Source organism: Heptranchias perlo, chromosome 13 (assembly GCF_035084215.1).
Source record: "Heptranchias perlo isolate sHepPer1 chromosome 13, sHepPer1.hap1, whole genome shotgun sequence".
In the NCBI taxonomy this organism is placed as follows: Eukaryota; Metazoa; Chordata; class Chondrichthyes; order Hexanchiformes; family Hexanchidae; genus Heptranchias; species Heptranchias perlo.
The window spans coordinates 51214730-51236211 of record NC_090337.1 but is presented as its reverse complement, the minus strand read 5'-3'; the positions used below and the strand labels follow the sequence as shown (position 1 = coordinate 51236211).

Sequence of the window (21482 nt, the reverse complement as noted above, 5' to 3'; positions counted from 1 at the left end):
TCGTGTGCGGAGCACCCCGAATTCACTGGGCGTGTTACCCACACGCCCAGTCGACCCCCCCGCTGCCAACCCACCTCCCTCCTAATATTGGGCCCAATGAGGATATCCTGGCAGTGCTGACAACATCACTGCAGCTGAATCCTATTCACCGGCACAAAAGATTTATGGTAAATATCAGATGCTTGTGTTTGTACATATTTGAAGAAGAGAAGGATTTTCCACTTATTGATTTCATTTAGTTAGCATTCTATTTGTAAAGTTAGCAATCATATCATCTGAAAATAACTAGCAGTATAATATAGAGCACCTATAATTTTTTTTTAACAGTAAGTCAGAATTCTTCTCCAGAGCTCTCCAACCTATAAATACATGTCCAGTTTGTTTCTACCAGCATTTTCATATCACAATCCCTATACTATCGCTTCACATGCAGACTCTTCAAATTTACCAATGCTCTTGTGTTAGATCTTTGACTGTAACTCTCCTTCCCATTTAAAAATTAGAACAATCTGATTTTTTTTATTTAATTATGTTGCTTTCCTACCACTGCAAGACAGCCCCATGTGCCTCCAGCATCCTACCATCCACACTGGAGCTAGGATTCACATCATGGTTGATCGCTGGTTCAAACTGATTTCAAAGGCTAGGTTTTCTGAGAATCGAGTGGCGGGTTATTGAGGTTTGATTGCAATAAACTGTCACATTATTGACGTGGTCAGAGGATTTATTTCCTCCGGTTACCTGTGTTGAGGGAAAAACTAAGTGCGAATTTAAAATGGGTTTACTGATTTTTTTTGCAGTTGATATCAGTTGGTCCAGGTGCCTGATGATGATGATGAATTATCTCATCAGCTGCTCTGGGAGTTTCATGTCACTGAAATAAGTTACTCTGTTGGCAGGGAAGTTTTAAGTTGTAAGTTTTATTAATGAATATCAATAAATCTTACAGTAATTGAAGTTTATATCAAATAAGACAGTCAATGAGGAACAGCACCTGTTGCTCACAATTGCTTTTCCATTGCAAGGCCTCAAATTATGAGAGGTATTTTTTACTTACATGTTTGCAAGTCGCATGGAACATTTAAATTATGTAGCTTTCTACATATTTGAATTTCTTGTGCAAACTGTGAGCATTAGGAAGCAAGAAAAAGTTGCAAGTGTTGGCAATGCTGAACTAAGTGGTTCTCTGTACTAATTGTGCAGCTGATAGCAGGAAATATTGTGGATTGGGTACTTATTGATGTGTCTGATAGCTACAGAAAAGCCATCGTCTCATTAGTTGCATGATACATTATAGGAAGGAAAAAGATTTGCACATGTTCTGTTGTAAACATGTTGTTGGATGTGTGTTTAATCGTGACTTTGGATGACCCAAAAGCAATGGAATGATAATTGGGTGGACTTTACAATGCAGGGTGATCTGCTCCACTAGATTACTGCCCAAGGTAGTGAAGACAACAATATTCCACATTGTCTCATTATTCTGGTCAACGTAGCAAAATTCCCCCTCAGGATATAATAGCCAGGGGCTTGCATTAAGTAAGACATCCTGCCTATAAGTAATAAATCTGATTTAAAACGAATCTCCAAAAAAGATATGAGAAATAATAGATTTGCACTGAGTATACTTCCCCATGGTTACCTGCTCTTTTACTTTCCGTGTATGTTACCCTGTTGTTACCTCTTCCTTTTCATGGAACGTAGCCTCATCTGTTGGTTTCTTCCTCTTCCACATTCGCCATCAGATAATGTCTGTCTTTCATTCACAGGTATCCTGTTAATGATGACGCTTTGTGACCAAACGGATGTTTATGAATTTCTGCCCTCAAAAAGGCGAACGGATCTCTGCCATTATTATGAAAGGTTCCAAGACCAGGCCTGTACAATGGGTGCTTACCACCCATTGATGTTTGAGAAAAACCTGGTGAAACGTATAAATCATGGTACAGATGAGGAGATCCACAATCAAGGCAAAGTCACGCTGCCGGGATTTAGAACATTCCAGTGTCCTAATACAGAATAAATATAGCGTTGTGAGCTGTCAGTGATTGATTCATTATCCTGTACACCTCAGTTATAGTTCATTAGGAAAATGAGTTTGATTTTCTGTATCATTTTTAAGTTGCAGTCGATCTTTTTTGAATCTAAATGCATTAAGGGGATCATTTTCAATTTCTCCGCCTGGAACAGATTGCCCGCCCATTGTAGTACCCGCCCAATATTCGTCCCATTGATTTCAGTGGGAGGAAAATCGGGCAGATGATCTGCTTACACCAGGCTACCACACAGGTGCAGGAGTTGAAAATTATGCCCTGCAAATTCAAACGATTTGTGACAACCAGGATTGGATTGATATTGATGATCTAAAATGAAAAATACTCTTTTCCCGAAGCTGAATTAACAACCTCAAAACTTGATTTTAAACTTGTGAATTGTAATTTAATAAAAATATTTTATTCTGGTTAACAGATTAAATTGTATTGACAGGAACTGCCCGTCTGGTTGGCAGTTTGCAGGTAGTATACAAGGTCCTTCCACTATCTGTCTGAAATCCTGCAACGTCAGAAAATGGTTGTAGTTGATTCTTTAATGACACTTTGGGGGCAATTTTCAACTGGTAGCCTTCCATTTCTTGCCTAAAAAAACAGGTGGCCGGTGGTTGAAAATTAGGGGGGCGTGCATCAGCCACCCCTTAGATGCCCAAGGCCCACCTGATCCAATTTTCAGGCAGGCCTGAAAATTTGGCGAGCAGCACTACTGCTTGTTTCAGACAGGAGGCTACTTAAAAATGCAAATTGGAGTCCTACCCCGGTTGCAGGACCCCGTATTCCAATTTTCAGGCACAAGTGAGCAGAGCGTGCGTGGTGTATGCTCCACCCATTCGTACCAGGTAGTGAGCGGCCTAACCAGTGATCCTTAAAGGGACCGATGGAGGACACTCCAGAAAAGGCCTAAAAATATTTGGGCAGAACTTTAAATGGAGCAGGAGTAACAGCAGGCACACCGTATTTTTGCACAGCACGATTGCTCCTCCTGGCTCCACAAAATACTGTAGCCTGCTGCCGGCTGGCCAATTTCCTGCCCTTCTACAGCTGGTGAGCCGTATCGGAGAGCCCATTTGGCGCCCACAGCTCACTGCCTACTTATAGATGAAGTGCAAACTTGAAAATGCTTCCGGTCCCTGGCGGTTGACACAGCTGTTCCACTGACTTCTCGGCCGTTTTAGGCGGAAACCGACAATCTCCCACTGTTCTGTCAAGTTTTCCTAATGCAACAGGATATTTCTGAATGTTTTCAAAGTTATTTAATTAATTTTATTTGATGGATCAAAAATTTAAACTCAATCTCAATAAAAACGATACCATTTTTCTTCTCTATTAATTACTCTTATTATGTTCGGGGATTTTTTTCTCACTGAAAACAATAGCGAAAAGCTCCACCCATATATTTCACTATTCCACAGGAAAGGTTGTGTATCCACAATGACTTTAAGTATTGGGTAAATGCTTAGAGGAAACTTTCCACTCTAGAAGTGCAAAGACAATAAAGATGTATGGAAATGCAAATGGGTTGAGATCCCAATAATTTCAACCGGCATGCCCCAACAAATATACTTGTAATATTTTCTTGCTCTTTATTTAAATTTTCTCCCCTTTTTAATTTTTTTCTTTGGGTTCTTTCGTTGGGATTATCAGAAGGCAGTTTTGCTTTTTTAAATTTTAAATTCTAAGCCCATAATCTCCAAAATGGATAATTGGGGGCAGGAGGGCAAAGATTTTCTCAGTTCATTATTTATGGTAAAACAATAAACAGGAGTATAAAGGACCAGTATATGATAAATAGAGGAAATCTCCCCCCTTCCTGGTACCTCACAGAGCCTCATATTTTGCTTTGGGGTGAAGTTGTCCATTGACCTCATGGACTCATGCCACTTGTCTGCATATTACCTGTTGAAATAAATGTTATTTTGTTAATTTATTTAGTGAGTAAAGAATCTGAAACAGCATAATTTTCTCGTGAACAAAATTGTGGATGGAATATTGGGATAGGTATTTCTGATTATACCACTAATAGTGATTCCTATCTTGGTAGTGAACCATATGTATCCATATTTTATAATATATAAAAAGCCTTGTGTATAGTTCATCTCAGACTTGAAATGTGAATGTAGCGCAGAAGATCTGTCAGGTTTTTCTGATCAATCGGGGAAAAAAAATCTTACCACTATCCACTTGGCTCAACTTTCCCAGGAGCCAATCAGAAAACAATTTCCCACTTTTGCAGAAGCAATCTGTACATCAATCAAAAAACAGTTGACCACTATCCACTCAATTTACTGTTTTTTTTCACAGCTCTCAAACTATTGCCATAGTCTCTATCACCATTGGCAACAGCACAAGAAATTTGCTAGTAGTCTTTACATTTCAATGAAGCCAGAATGGAATTCAGAGACTGCCTTAAAAAAGAAACCTAAACTAATGAAGTAGTTTCTTCCACGTAGTCTATATTCTATGTTATAAGTGTACTAGTTATTTAAACTATAAAGATTTTCAAGTTAAAATTAATTCATAGCTTTAATAGGAACTTTTCTTCTTTTAAATTTTAATTTGTAATCTGAAATTTGCAATTCTGGAAATATCTGCGAGGTGTAAACGATCAGGCTAAATCGTCTGTTATGGAGTGTTGTATTCTCAACTCGTAACCTAATCTCCGTGAAAAACATTTTATTAATGTTGTCTTAAGGTCCAATCTGTATGGTAGATGTGACGCCTGGGATAGGGCTGTAAACTATTTGACATCCTGTCCTGTAAGTGCCATTAAAGAAACATTGAAAAATAACAGGGTGGAATTTTATCTTGGACTGTATGTTGAATTTTGAACTGTAAAGGTCATGATTTTTTTTTTGCCTGTAGTGCTCCCGATAGTCGTGGAAAAATAAATGAAATTAATAGTTTATTATATGTAGTGTTTTAAGTGAATGCTTCATTCATGAAGTAACTTTATCAGTGCATGTTATGTAGAACTTGTGGTTTAGTGAGGGTCTCATCTGATTGTCAAAGCATGTCTATCAGATTTTGTACCTGTGATTTTTTTTTCTAGATGATTAACATTAATTCAATAAATTGCTGGATGTGTTAATGAACGCCATCTTTTGAGAGATTTTAGTGTACATTAACATTTCATGTGTTCTACAGCGCCATTTGTAAAGCTGTTCTAATTGCCACTTGATTAACAGTTACCACATATCCTAGTATTCAGCAATATCATTAACTTTAAAAGAAGCACCTTCCAAAGAAGGAAGCAGGAGGGTGGGATGCACAAACAGTACATTTCTATAAATTCTGGCATTAAAATATTAAAATTGGTTATTGAAAAATTCCTAATTGAAGTTCAATGAAATCTCAAACCTGGAGTAATTTGAATGGCAAAAACAAGGAGTTAAAAACACTATCACTGGTATTTGTTTTATGGTCTAACTGTAAAGAGACAAAAAGTACAATCTGACTAATAAGAAATTTTATGGTCAATGCATGTTAAGTGACTAGAGTTGAACTAGATGGTAATACTATCTAGTATTACAATAAAACAATATCTTTTATAGAAAAAGATACGTACAAATTGGGTGGGGGAGGGGAAGAGGCGGGTCAGCAAGTTTGCGATTGGGGGTGGGGGGGGGCGATGCCTGGGGCAGGGGAGAGGCCCAAGGTATCCCTGTGGGGCCAGGGGGAACGCTCCTGCTCCTCCTGACCCACAAGGACCTTTTTTTAAAAAAATGTAAAAGTCACTCCCCAGGTCTGGATCCTAGCTGCCACCAGCTTTTGTTGGGGTGCCACATCTTGTGGGCTGTAGTCAGGCCCCCGGTTAAAATGGCATGCACATCTCGATGATGTCATCAGGATGTGACACTGCCATTTAAATTAGGCCCCTGCTCCTGAGTCGGGTGGCCTTCCCATGCCTGAAGTCAAGTAATTAAAAAGGGGTGGGGGGGGGCATCAGCATAAGAATATAGGATGCATAATGAAAGAAAATGTGCTGTCACTTGCAGGGGGAAGAGGATTGGGGCTGCTTGGTGCTTGAGGTAGAGATTCCCAGTTGGAATGCTGTGCTGACCCTTATTGTTGACCTGCTTTTTCCCCTTTCTGGTTCTTGGGCCACTGGAGCGTCCTCCATTTTGCCAGCTTTTCATGCTTTTCTACCTGCCTTATCCCCCACCACCCACCACCCCCATTGCATCAGCTGTTTGTTCACACATTGTCTTGTAAATTTCTCTAATTTCTATCATTATGTCTCCTAATAGTTCATGTATCTCAAACACACTTTCCTGATTACCAAGGTAAGAACATTATGGCCCAGATTTTCCTGAAAACTTGTACCATAGTAATGACACATTTATGGCAAGCACCATTTTTCTAGCACAGGTTTTCCAGGAAATTATGACGTATGTGACTTATGCCATTACTTACACCACACCAAAATTTCCTGAGCCATTTGTGCCACTCTGCCATTACCCTCACCAAAACAATATTTAACTTAATCATTGTAGCTCTGCCGCCCCCCCCTCCCCCCATAAAAATCAATGGCGATCCCAATTTTCCTGAATGGACATCTGTTTTCTTGCTGCTGCTTCTTAGACTGGAAAATAATGGTGCTGGTGACCTGGTAGCAGAATGATTTCTGCAAGATCGGTATAGAAAACGGAAAGCTGTTCGTTTAACTTCATTACACACATAAGAAAAGAAACATCTCCGTTCATATCTCCAGCACTTTCCCAAATGTTAGAATTAATGTTATATTGACTTCATGGTTGTTATGTATTCAAGATGTCCTTGAATTTGATAATGCAATGAATTAAAACTGAAACCTCGACAAAGGTCCCAGAAATAGTCATGATCATAACTGGCCTAATTAATGGCTGTTCATCACTTTGAGATTACAGGATCCCAAAGGTGTTCACAGGGCAGACGATTCCGAGCTGAAATTTATGAAGCACAATCATACAGTATAATTAATCTAACAGCAACTTTTCTCAGTTTAATCGCCTTTTTAAAAAGTAGTTTCCAGCTTATTTCTTCATCAAATTCGCCTATGGTGATTTAAAATTGTTCTATTAACATGAGTCGACTCCAGAGGCCAGAAGGGTGAAGTGGGGACTTAGATTTGGTTATAGTTTTACATAAAAACTACAAAAATTAGACGGATTACATTAAGAAGCAGAAACAAATTTCAGTGAAATTACAGAGAAAGGTTGACTCATTCAGAAATACATTAATAGGGAGATTAAAGACTAAACTGCTGCATTAAGATGACTCTTCGATTAAATTACTGAGTTCTTGTAGTTTCAAGAATTGTCACTGTAGGATTTAAAATGTGAGTAGGATTCCAAATATTTCGAGGAGATTGCCGGAACAGTTTAAAAACTACGAGAGTCCTAAAATATCAATGGTACTTGCACTCCCAACCTGGAAGACGGTAACATGTGAAAACCTGCATCAGAAGGTAAAAGGTTTTTTAGCAATCATTCTGGGTTACATATGGCAATGGTTTGTGTATAAATATAAACTAATTACAGTCTGTTCCATGCAGACATTCTCACAAGAATTCAAATGTTGTAGTAACATTACAATACAATGGTCCAGAATTTGCTAGGAAAATTACAGCGAATTTAAGACGCACACCGTTACTAGTATGTAAATAACCCAGCAATTTGTGGTGAGGAAGAGATACCCTGAGAGTTGTAAATTGCCACAAATTTGCTGGACGATTTGCATCGCTACACCATTATGGGAACCCACCATCAATCCACCCATGACTTTCAAAAAATTGCTGCTTTTGCACAGTAAATACGAATTAAACTCACCGTAGAAAGTTAGGGCTGGTACTTGACGGCATAAGGACCCTTTTAATGAGATTTATGTTCCTGCAATGTCATTCAACCTCTCCAGCCCAGAAAGGGAACAATTGAAACTGTGGAGTCTCATTCCTGCAGGTAATAAATTGTTGTTAGAGATTTTTTTTTAATTTAAAATTTATTTCTTATTTTCTTTTCTCTCTTTTTTTCTCTCTTAACCTAATCTTTCTTTCTGTATCTAATTTGACTAATTCACCCTATTTCCTTCTCTGTCATTCCTCTGTTTCTTTCTCTATTCTTAAATTTCATTGGTTAAGGAGGTGGACTGTTGGTCCCGTCCTTCACCAAGCTCCCAAAAGCCCCATTGACCTCCCATTATCAGCTCGCACTTCTGGCAATTTGTAGTGCAAAATAATTTCTGGCTGAAGGGTGAGAAAAAATTTTCTTTTTTAGATTCATTCAGATGATGCCAGTAATGGTAAACAGGGGACTATTCCCACTGGAGCAGAGAAGGCTAAGAGGAGATTTAATAGAGGTTTATAAAATTATGAATGGTTTTATAAAATGAATAGGGAAAGACTATTTTCTCTGGTTTGGGAGTCAATGATGGGTTATCAATTTAAAATTGTTACCAAGAAAGTGAGGCGAGAGGTTAGGAGAATTTTGTCTATGCAGAGGGTTGTTGGAGCATGTAATGCTTTGCCATTGTGTGTAATTGAGGCACAGTCAAGTGGAAAATGGATAAATATTTGAAGTAGACGAAGATACTGGTCTATGGGGAGAAAGTAAGCAGTGGGATTAGTTTTGGATTGCTCAACCAAAGAGCCAGCATATTAACAACTGGCCAGATAGCTCTCTGTGCTGTAAACTTCTATGGTTTAATTCTAACGTATACTATTGTTAACATAAGGAAATTGAAAGATCAAAATATGTAAATACTTGAAGTTAATTGAATTTGTCCCTGATAAATGACTACATTTATGATTTTAGATCACTAGCAGTAATTTTTCACTGCTGCGTTAAAGCTATATTGGAAACTTCTCGAACAGGTTAGTGGGTTAGGAAAGTTCCAAGGTTTGATCCATCATCTGTACTGAGTTAGCTGATCTCTGCAGGATAGTAAGGGCACTACAATTCGCTGCAGAAACCCAGGGTTCGGGAGGAGAAAATTATTAAGCATTTCTGCTTTAGATCGCTAAGCAGTGAATCCTGCTGGAAGTACGATGATGTTGGGTAAGGACAGGAATGGATTTGACGGTGATGTCCTCTGTAGTTGAATGGCTTGATGATGCTCACTATCAAGGCTCACACACGCTAAATGGCCACTTGGTGAAGTATTGGAAGGCAGCCAGTTCCTGTGGAATCATACCGCTCGCTATCAAGGCTCACACACGCAAAATGGCCAGTTGGGTGAAGTACTGGAGGGCAACCAGTTCCTGTGGAATCATACCCCAGCAAGGAGTCAAGTTTTTTTTAGGAGATGTGAAGGGGGAAAATTAGTGAGGGCAACAAAAAATTGAAATCAAGGTGGCAGTTCTGTATTTCAACAACAATTTGAAATATTTCTGAGAGATGTGATGAGATACTATATTAGTGCAAGTTTCTCTTTTCTATTGTTTTCTAACACTTGTCTACAAGCTTGCTGCAGTGCTGCATAACTAAGAAAAACGTTTTTATTCATGCTATTCCACAAAGTAAATCAGTACAGTGTTGGGAACTTGATTAGATATCATAAAGAATTTATGTATCTTTGGCATTTATCTGTGACCCTCCAAGCAGTTCAATATTTGTCAGTGGACCTTTAACTGCTCTGGTGTTTAAACTATAATATCAAATATAAAACTAGGGACTCATATAACATTTATTAGACCATTGTTTCATTTACAGCTGAATCAACAGCTCCAACTTGGGTGTCCTGAAAAGACAAATCAATATAATCCTTGGATGACAGATGTTGTGAGGGTGCCTGGTTTCTGATCACTTAATGACATCCTAGGGTATATTTTACAGTTGATGAAGCTGGTAGAATAGAATGGAATACATGCCAGAGAACCAGAAAATTTGGCTCCGATCCATACAGCCGATTTTGTGCCATTTAGCGCAGAGTGAGATTTTTTGGCAGGCCTTCTGCACTGGCACAAAGTGGGGATGGGGGGAGGGGGGTGCCCCAAGGAGTGTGCCCCAAGGAGTGTGCCCATATATGCAAGGGTTGCTCCGATTGTGTTAATATTTCAAAGGGTTCCCTGAACGTGTGTCAACATTTGCAGGAGGTCCCACACAGAGAAAAGTTTGAAAGCATCAAAATTTCTCAATTATCACGTAAAGTGTATTTAGTGAACAGATATTACGCAGTTTTCATGTGCTACCTAGTTGATTTTTTAGGCTATATTCAATAACTTGGGATGAGTGTTCAGTTTCCTTTTAGATTTTTGGCTTTGAAGCCTTTAAAATTCTGATATTCACACTCAGTTAAAACAAGGCAGCATGAGAGCCTCCCCACTGTAAGAAAAGTGAACTCCTTCACCTTGACTCATTTCCAAATTTAGAGCTCAGTTCCAAGCTCATCTCTGTGGGTATGTTTTACTTGGTAAGAAGGGAGATGATGTGTACTAGAATTAACATGCCTTTTTTTGGTGAAGCTTGTAAATTAAATTTTTCACACTTAAAGGCTAAGCACCTTTCTGCTCACTCGGCATAGGGACGTCCTAAATAAAAATTCTTGCTGGGAATTTCCTCGAGGATTCAGATGGGCCCTAAACTTAGCCCCCAGCTCTGAAAGTCCCTCACTGCCTCTCTACCTCTCGTTCCTCCTTTAAGACATTTCTTAAATCTACCTCTGTGACCAAGCGTTTGGTCACCTGTCCTAATATCTCCTTATGTGGCTCGGTGCCAATTAGTTTGATAACGCTCCGGTGAAGCACCTTGGGACATTTTACTACATTAAAGGCACTATATAAATGCAAGTTGTTGTTGTAGATGCAATTATCACAATGGCATGTACAGTACAAGAAGTGGCAAAGGTACTTTTCTAGCATGGAAACAGTTCTGGGGATTGTGTGCTCACAGTGGCTCACTTCTCAGGGGATGTTGAAGATACAGTGTTTCCATTATAGGACTGTAGGTTTCTTCTGTCCATTCATTAATATGTGGACACTAAAGCTCGTTTTCTACAGAAATTGAGTGTGTTGCTAAACATAGATATCACCTTGCATGTGGTTGATGGGGATGATGCAATTATTCTAATAATTTTACAATTGTTCCTTCAAGTTGACGCAAATATGTTTTGGATTCACATCGATGCAAAAGCAGTCATTTAACTTGGGAGTCTAGTTGCCTTCTGACTCTTGAGTACAGTAAAGAGAAGTGCATTTGGCCCAATGTACATAGTTGAACATACTCCAGGTGCAAGTGTCTTCTTAGAACAACAGAAGGTCAATCATGTAAATCTGCACACATTAAATTAAATATCTGGTTGTTCCCAGACAGGATCAGCAGAAGGTCAGTGGTATAAATCTGCATACACTATATATAGATGTTAATGCTAATTTATTGTGGCACACGTTAACATAGATAAGATTAGGGTATTTTTTCTGGAAGCCTTGTCTCACATGTTTTGCTAATTAGTCTTCTAGGGACAACTGAAGCTGTAATTGCACCAAAATGAAAAATATAAAGTTACAGTTTTTTAAATTAATAGACCATAATGTATGTTACCAATGTAATCAAAAGGGAAGAAAAAGTTACAAGATACAGTAACAGAGCATATACAAAATGCTGTACATGGAGCAATTTTAATGCTTGTAGTTCTGTTCACCCCATGTTTGTTATTGGTTAGTCACTCTGACCTGTTGGCTTTTGCTAGCTTTCCAGGAAGTAATTGCAAGTCTTTCTCATTCTTTGTTTTCTTAACATACTAGTTAATCTAACATAATGGCCCAGATTTTGCTGTCAAAATAACGGCAAGGCTAATGGCGCTTACCATTATTTATGGGTAAATCGTACAGCAACTTCAGGAGAGGAGCAGATGCGCGGTTAAATGTGAATATCCAAAAATTGCTGTCCGAATTACACCGCTCCACCTTTAGCTTCGCAAAATGGCATTTCGCCCTTAGCCTCCATTTTTTTTTAGGAAGTTGCTGTATTTGCACATTAAATGTGCCACAGGAAGTTAAGTCTTGTTATTACAAGTGTAAGTACCCTTTTAATGACATGTTAATGGCTGCCAATCAAACTCTGGCATCGAAAATTAACTATTTACAAGTGTGGAGTCTCATTCCTTCAGGTTTTGAATTTTTCGGGGAGATTTTAAAAATGTCAAATTTTAAATTTAAATTTTTTTCCTAATTTTTCTTCAGTTTTCTCTCTCTCTTAATCCAATCTTTCTTTCCGTTCTTTCCTCTTTCTGTACCTGATTTGACATTGAATTGACCCACTCTAATTCACCCCCCCTTCTCAGTTCTTCCTGTGTTTATTTTCCAAACCTTAAATCTCATTGGTTAAGGAGATACCCTGTTGCTTGCCCTGGTCACTCAGGTCCCCAGATGCCCTGTTTCCCTCACTGCGCCGTTATCAGCTCACACTTTCAGCAACCTCGTGGGCAAAATTTTTTTGAGCTGAAGGGTGCAGGGGCAAGTCTATCTAACGGCAGACACCATTAAATGCCCCGCTACAGCAAATTCTGGCCCTTTATCATTGTTCATAGACAAAAATGTAAAAATATTACATCTCTTCCTACAACTGTGTTTCTGCTTGTCTTCCACACTTCTGTGTTGTTCTCTTTGACTTTCTGTTGTTCTCCATTCTCGTTCTCTGTACTGCTATCGCACGCTTTCACTATCACTTTCATCATCATCTCTCCACTTTTGTCTCCAATGTTTTTTTTCTCTCTCTCTTTTATATAAGTCTCTTCTTTCCTGTGTTTCTGTTATCTGCTTTGTATGCCTTTCACCTATATTCCATTACTGATTTACCATATTGACTAAGATGGCAGCCAACTTGCAGCAGATCAGAGGTTGATGATGGAACTGGGTCAGGAGTGACTGGAGTTTGGGAGAGGCAGTCTGGGAGCTCTGTAACATGTATTGGTGAGAGAGCAACTGAGTGGTGGATGGGAGAAGGAGACTCTGCCCACAAAAACATTGAGGGACAGGAGAGCTTGGACTTGGGAGAGTGGTTGAAGCTGGAAGTGAGAGAGGAGATCACTGGGAATGAGGCTTAGTTAGGGACAGTGGTGACACAAAGTCTGAGGCTAACCTTGGGGAAAATTGAATGGCTGGGAGTGTGCACGGCCTGCAGCTGGAGTGGGGAGGGGGCCAGAATCAGAGCGCCTCAGAATTACCAACACCAACCACATTATTAATCTATCACATGGTTACCATCGACCAGTGATATGCTTGGAAATAGACAGATAGATTTAAAACAAAAATTAGAATGGATAGATTGAGTAATAACTGTGAAATAGAGAGTCTTGATTTTCCATCTTAATTAATGCCATTCTACCCTCTGCACACCAACACCTAGGTAAATTAAAGATGATGCAAGGAAAGAACAATATTGTTTTGGTGATGCTGTGCTGCATTGGTTAAAATATTTTGGTCCAGTAAATATATAGATGTTTGTTATTAATAATTATTATATCAATTGTAAATCATATAATACCAAATAAACACTGGTTGGACATTTATGAAAGATATTTGTCTCTGCACATTATTCTTACAAGTGGATTTCTGTATTAATTTCAGAAATGCAGCAGATATAATGTCAAAGATTTTTGTACTTTACATCAGAGTACTCTAGAAAGAGTGAATTAGTGATGGAAATATATGATTAATAATAGTGCTGGAGGGTTGGAGGACTGCTAACGTTGTACCGTTGTTTAAAAAGGGAGCGAGGGATAGATGCCAGTCAGTCTAACATCGGTGGTGGGCAAATTATTGGAATTAATTCTGAGGGACAGGATAAACCGTCGCTTAGAAAGGCACGGAGTAATCAAGGACAGTCAGCATGGATTTGTTAAGGGAAGGTCATGTCTGACTAACTTGATTGATTTTTTTGAATAGTTAACAAGGAGGGTAGATGAGGGTAGTGGATTTGATGTAGTCTGCATGGATTTTAGCAAGACTTTTGACAAGGTCCCACATGACAAATTGGTCAAAAAAGTACAAGCCCATGGGATCCAAGGGAAAGTGGCAAGTTGGATCCAAAGTTGGCTCAATGGCAGGAAGCAAAAGGTAATGGTCGACGGGTGTTTTTGTGACTGGAAGGATGATTCCAGTGGGGTTCCACAGGGCTCAGTACTAGGTCCCTTGCTTTTTGTGGTATATATTAATGATTTGGATTTAAATGTAGGGGGCATGATTAAGAAGTTTGCAGATAATACAAAAATTGGCCGTGTGGTTGATAGTGAGAAGGAAAGCTGTAGACTGCAGGAAGATATCAATTGACTGGTCAGGTGGGCAGAAAAGTGGCAAATGGAATTCAATCCAGAGAAATGTGAGGTAATGCATTTAGGGAGGGCAAACAAGGCAAGGGAATACACAATAAATGGGAGAATACTGAGAGGTGTAGAGGAAGTGAGGGACCTTGGAGTGCATGTCCTCAGATCCCTGAAGGTAGCAGGACAGGTAGATAAGGTGGTTAAGAAGGCATATGGAATACTTTCCTTTATTAGCCGAGGCATAGAATATAAGAGCAGGGAGGTTATGCTGGAACTATATAAAACACTAGTTAGGCCACAGCTTGACTATTGCATACAGTTCTGGTCACCACATTACAGGAAAGATGTGATTACACTAGAGAGGGTACAGAGGAGATTTACGAGGATGTTGCCAGGACTGGAGAATTTTAGCTATGATGACAGATTGGATAGGCTGGGGTTGTTTTCCTTGGAACAGAGGAGGCTGAGGGGTGATTTAATTGAGGTGTACAAAATTATGAGGGGCCTAGATAGGAAGGACCTATTTCCCTTAGCAGAGAGGTCAATAACCAGGGGGCATAGATTTAAAGTGATTGGTAGAAGGATTAGAGGGGAGCTGAAGAAAAATGTTTTCACCCAGAGGGTGGTGGGGGTCTGGAAGGGTGGTAGAGGCAGAAACCCTCAACTCATTTAAAAAGTACCTGAAGTGCCGTAACCTACGTGGCTACGGACCAAGTGCTGGAAAGTGGGATTAAGCTGGGTGGCTCATTTTCAGCCAGCGTGGACATAATGGGCCGAATGGCCTCCTGTGCCGTAAATTTTCTATGATTCTACTAAAAACTTAAAAAGCTATATATTATGATATTATTAAAAGTAAAACTAATACTACCAGCAGTAATGAAATGTGCGTTCAACATTGATTATTCATTTTTTTTTAAATTGCTCGCATACCATTAGGCCGATTCATCTTTTTCTTTTCAATAAACTGTACTGCTGAGTGAATCTATATGACTGGTTTCTATTTCTCCCATCTCTTACTGGAATTAAATGATTTAATAGTACCATGAATTGGTCACAAATAGCATTCTCTGTGATTGTGACTGTGGTGCATTATCTCTCCTTGTCCTCCTAAAACTCTCTGCAACCTCCTCCATTATCCAGCTTGGTGGGACTTCCCTTACTGGTTCCCACTCTTACCTATCTGATTGTAGTCAGAGCATCTCCAGCAATGGCTTCTTTCCCCACCATTGTATGAAGCCGCTATTTCCTCCAGATAGAACTAATCAATGTCAATGTATCAATGTTAAAATCATCTTGTTGTGGTTTGGATTTTCTCCAGTAATTTTTCTTCATGTAAACAACTTGACAGCAATTTTCATCAGCAGTCCAAGTCTCCTATGAAGTGAAACATGTCCTGTATTCTCTGCAGCATTGAGTTGGTTCAGCCCAGGTCTAACAATTAATTCCAGTTATGGTAAATTGGAAACTGCAGAACACTGGGAAAATGGCAAATACCACAATACAATTCACAGGGGGGTTAATCTCCCCTTTTCAGAATGCTTCCTTTAGATTCTCTTTGTTTCTTGGAATGGCACAGTTTGTTTGGATGAATGAGATAAAGCTTACCTTGTTCCTTAGCAAACAGTATGCAGTCTCTGTCGGAATGAGCCATTAATCATGAGCTTCAAATGTACATGGAGCTCGCTGCATCTATTCCAGAGCTACAAAATAAAACACAGTGAGATTAGAACATTTATTCTGCTGATCTACTTTGATTTAAAGCCATTTTCTTGAGAATATCTGAAAAGCATTCTCCAGTTAACAGCCCTCATACCTTGGTATAATGGAATTTCCTTTCCTGCATTTCAGCAAGACTACTTTAATACAGAACATAATCTAAATTTTGAAGTAAGTTTGCAATGGATACATTGGGGTACAAAATGGCATAATTAATGATCCCATCACACTATTCGAAGAAGATCAGGGGAGTTCTCCTGGTGTCCTGGCCAATATTTATCTCTCAACCAACATCACTAAAAAAAAAACCAGATTATCTGGTCATTATCTCAGTGGTGTTTGTGGGACCATGCTGTGAGCAAATTGGCTGCAGCAATTCCTACATTACAACAGTAACTACACTTCAAAAGTACTTCAGTGGCTATGAAGTACTTTGGGACGTGCTATATAAATGCAAGTTTTTTATTTCCTTCCTTCCTTCTCATTTGGTCAGAGGTTGGAGAGCCAAAACAATCATTTCCATCACAATGATCGGGGAACTACTCCACGATGTTCCTCCACATTGTTTGAAAAGCAAAGCTGCAGAAACACAAAAACTTGTCACAAATATATTGATTTTACTTAATTAACAGCACTAACTTCAGTCTTAGCCTCAGAGGAATGGGACGATTTGGGTTTCCCCTGATCGCTCCATAGCATTCTTCTACAATAAACAATTATCAGCAAAAAATAACGTACACTTAAATAGTGTCTTTAATGTTAAAATGTCCCAGTGCACTTTGCATGGGGATGGGAATGATTACTGAGCAGAAATTAGGAAAAGTTAGGGGAGGTGACCAAATCCAAGTGTGGTTGAATTGATAGGTTTGCACAAGACTTTTGAATGTGGGGAGAGATGTAGCAAGGTAAAAGGCTATGGAAGAGAGTGTAAGACAGTGATGACGGGAGGGAGAGATGCACAGTGTTCCAGACACAGCAAATGCACAGTTCAAGCTGGGATGTAGGGCTGGAAGAGGTTGCACCTGTAGGACGTAGCAAGGGCATGGAGAAATTTGTAAACGAAGACAAGAATTTTGAAATCAATGCGAGAAGGGACAGCAACATAGTGGTGATTGGTAAAGGTAGGGGCGATAGGTGAGCAGGATTTGGTGCAGGATAAGATATAGGCAGCAGTTGGAGTTTTTACAGGGTGGAGCTTGGATGGCCGACCGGGATAACTTTGGAGAGGTTGGGCCTGTTGGTGACAAAAATGTAGACAAGGGCGATAAAAACCAAAAAGGGTGGCATCTATCTTGTCAATGCTTAGCACAAAGAAATTATGGGCCATACATGACTTGACTTTGGACTGACAGCAGCAGATGTTGAGTTGAGTAAACAGAACTCTTTAAAACCATTGTTCATCCCAAGTAAACAAACATAACGAGGTAGGAACATTTTCCTCATGTTGAATTTTCCCTGTGGGTGTAATTCTGAATGGGTGAACAGTATCTGTTCATTCTTTAAGTCAGAGCTGATATGGGGTCAACTGTTCTAATTACAGTAGATCTTGTGACACAATTTAGCATCAAATGCCAAACCAAATATCGCTCTCGTTGGAATTTTTGCTTTCAAAATTGCAAAATAAAACTTTCCATCCCTCAGAACTGACAGAACCCTCACTGTGAAAAATTAATCAGTGCGATTTAATATTATACATCAGAGACGATCAGAATTGAAAGTAATTCATGTAGGATGAGCATTGTCAACTGATCTATAAAATGCTTTTTATGTGTGGAGAATGAGTTACAGGAGAAAAATGATTCCTCACATGTACAGCTGTTGACAGTTATTTGAAAAAAGAAGAGCTTGTATATTTGATTTAGAGAGTAAATGGCTATCTAATGGTTTTATAAAATAAAATAAAGTTAAGAAGCCTTATGATGTGGTGTACTTTGACTTGAAAAGCCTCTTGATAAAGTTCCACACAAAACGCTATTGGTTGTACTCAAAGCTGTGGGGTTCAGTGTAAACATTGGGAATGGATAAGAAACTGGCTGAAGGATAGGACATGAGTTCTCATTAGGGAAGTTATATTGGGGTGGGGTTGACTATTGAGTAGGGTGCCTCAGGACTCAGTACTAGGACCATTACTGTTTTTAATTTACAAAAAAGGCCTGGATTCAGAAATTCAATGCAGATTTGCAGGTGATATCAAACTATGATGGACAGTGGATTCGGAGGAGCCAGCTCAGAAATAATAGAATGAGTTGGAGAGGACATATAGGTGGGCAACACTAAACATGTCCAACCAATACAGAGCTGCAATCAACAAAGCCAATTGGATGTTGAATCACATGAGTTTAGAAGGCTGAGAGGTAATTTAATTGAGGTGTTTAAAATGATAAAAGGATTTGATAGGGTAGGTATTTCCTCTGGTGGGGGAATCCAGAACAAAGGGGCAGAATCTTAAAATTAGAGCTAGGCCATTCAGGAGTGAAATCAGGAAGCACTATTTCACACAAAGGGTGGTGGAAATCTAGAATTCTCTTCCCCCAAAAGGCTTAGAATGAAAATTTCAAAACTGAGATAGACAGATTTTTATTAGGTCCTTTAACTTTTTATTTCTTAAAAATAATTTAGTTTATGTAGTTTTAAACCATAATATTTTGTAATACCTAATCAATGTCTGGAACATTTGAGCAAATGCCCTTATGAGAAATGCTGAGATTGAATGTATTAGAGCTGTCTGTGGACCTGTAAATTGACAGACTCCCAAAGCTGAATAGTTATCAGAAAGGCAAGAATGTGCTGGGTGAAGGGTAGTTGATGTTTACTGGTGCTGATTGCAAGGACACCAGAGTAACAAGTCAGCAATAGGGGCACCATCTGCTCAGACAAGTGCAATGAAGTTCATGTGAAAGCTGAGAAACAAGAGGGAGTTCCAGCAAAGCAGTCACATAACAATGATAAGAAAGTGCATAAAGGGAAAGGGTCTACATCCAGATAGGGAGCTACAGTGTATCCTCCACAGAAGAAAGACACCTCAGTTGACTTAGTTCCCAGGACAGAGATAATCACTGTGTCCTGTTGCTCCACAGCAGGAATATAGTTTAATGTCCTCTTACTTCTATGGCCACGTTGCTCTTTTGCTGGTATACTTGAAATCTGTCATAAATAAAGATTAAATTGATATTCAAAATATCATATGTAGTCATGTCTGATTTGACAGACTGAACCCAAATTATACTTGGAGACAAATATATCATTAACCTACAGGACTCAGCATTCTTGGAACTATACCCCAGCAAGGAGAAGAAATTGGTGAGAGAAAACACAGTAGGAGCCTAAGTCTGGTTTGTCTTAAGTAATTGACCCCAATCTTATTCCGAGACTGTAAATGTTAGCAGATATAGGGTATCTTTATTACCCCAAAACACAGGGGTGTTTCTGTTACTCACTGGCACATTGTTTAACAAAAGATTTCCCCCGCCTGAATTTCAGATTGATTTATAAGAATCAGTTACAGAGGCTCACCACCCATCTCTCAGTCTTTTTAATACTGTGGACAATGAGTAGTTTAACATATGACGAGAATTTCATAAAAATATCATTTTCCTGTAATACTTCCTTTATTGTAATAGGAGAGAGTGAAAATATAATCTGTTGCAGTAGTGAAGTTTTCAGTTAATGAAGTGTTAATAGGCAGTGGTATCTATATGTGTATAATATATCTCTTGCGCATCCCCCCCACTCCTTTGCCTCACCATTGGCGTCCGTGCCTTCAGCCATCCAGGCTCTAAGCTCTGGAATTCCCTCCCTAAATCTCTCCACCTCTCCATCGCTCATACCTCCTTTAAGACCCTCTTTAAAACCCACCACTTTGACCAAACATTTAGTCACCCCTCTTAATATCTCTTTCTTTGGTTTGGATTTACACTTCTGTGAATCATTTTAAGACATTTTTCTACGTTAAAGGCACTATATAAATTTAAGTTGTTGTAATTTAGACCTTTATAAATCACTGGTTAGGCCTCAGCTGGAGTATTGTGTCCAATTCTGGACATCACACTTTTTAGAAGGATGTCAAGGGCTTAGAAAGGGTGCAGAGGAGATTTACTAGAATGGTACCAGGGATGAAGGACTTCAGTTACGTGGAGAGACTGGAGAAGCTGGGATTGTTCTCCTTAGGGCGGGGAAAATTAAGGGGAGATTTAAAAAGAGGCATTCAAAATCAAGAAGGGTTTTGATAGAGTAAATGAGAAACTGTTTCCACTGGCAGAAGGGTTGGTAACCAAAGGACACAGATCTAAAGTAATTGGCAAAAGAATCAGAGGTGATTATTACGATCTGGAATGCACTGCCTGAAAGGATGGTAGCCATGATGTGGAGATGCCGGTGATGGACTGGGGTTGACAATTGTAAACAATTTCCACAACATTTCCACAACATTCACCTGAGGAAGGAGGAAGCCTCCGAAAGCTTGTGAATTTAAAATAAAATTGCTGGACTATAACTTGGTGTTGTAAAATTGTTTACAATTGAAAGGATGGTGGAAGCAGATTCAATAGTAACTTTCAAAAGGGAATTGGATAAATACTTAAAGGGGGGGAAATTGCAGGGCTATGGGGAAAGAGCACAGGAGTGGGACTAATTGGATAGCTCCTTCAAAGAGCCGGCACAGACATGATGGGCTGAATGGCCTCCTTCTGTGCTGTAAGATTCTATGATTCTATGATATACAAAATAGAATATGCTTATATGATATGTATTAACCAATCTAAGTGGCACTGCTAACAGGGAGTTAAGACCGAGTGTGGAAATTTAATAATATATATATCTCGGAATGTAAATATTGGTATGTCCTCTCACCTGTCAACACTACAATTCCCTTTTAAGAAGCTTTTCCTATTAAAATGCTGCTTTTGAGTTTGCCTGCAGTTCCAGCTCTGACCACCGAGTGGCGCTGCAGCACCTCCTTTTGACTTATCAGTCCTCTGTGGCAGACATCTTGGTAAAAGACAGTTTTGAGTCTTTTTTGTACTCTTATTCTTTTCTGGAATTTCTTCCTCACAAGCCCAAAGCTGTGGAGCTCTTCACCCTGCTCAGATTTTCCTTCCTCCTACAATCTAAGCCTTTTATAATCCAAGGTGGGAATCTTCTAACCATGGCTACTTGATGTATCTTGTTTCCTCTCCTACTTTTCTTGATCATAGTGACCTATAGTTCCATTATAAACCTCAGCCCTGCACCCAGGTTTCTCAATAAAAAAAGAATAATCCAGTTAGATAAAATCTTCCAATATCCCGGTGGTACTGGAAGTAAAAAAGAGTTCTGCACTTGTGGGTTAGCTAAGTCACTATGCCTTTATTTAATGATGAGCAGCAGACTTTTCTGACTAAATAACTTAGCTCAAGGAAGCAGAAAGGACCTTTACTATTAAATACTCAATATTGCAAATGCACTTACTAACAGTTGCCTACCAGCTGCGAGACAGGAGAAAGT

General features: G+C 39.2%; 1 protein-coding gene across 11 annotated transcripts in view; it reads left to right on the top strand.

The window, feature by feature from the left end:
* Nucleotides 1-5143, top strand: part of LOC137331588 (beta-galactoside alpha-2,6-sialyltransferase 1-like) — a 156726-nt gene extending 151583 nt beyond the window's left edge. For all 11 annotated transcript variants that reach the window (XM_067995480.1, XM_067995486.1, XM_067995482.1 and 8 more), the window contains one exon: nt 1770-5143. In XM_067995480.1, the coding sequence (XP_067851581.1) occupies nt 1770-2023 (254 nt within the window). In that variant the 3' untranslated portion in view covers nt 2024-5143. The remainder of the gene's footprint in view (nt 1-1769) is intronic.
* The last annotated feature ends 16339 nt before the right edge of the window (nt 5144-21482 follow it).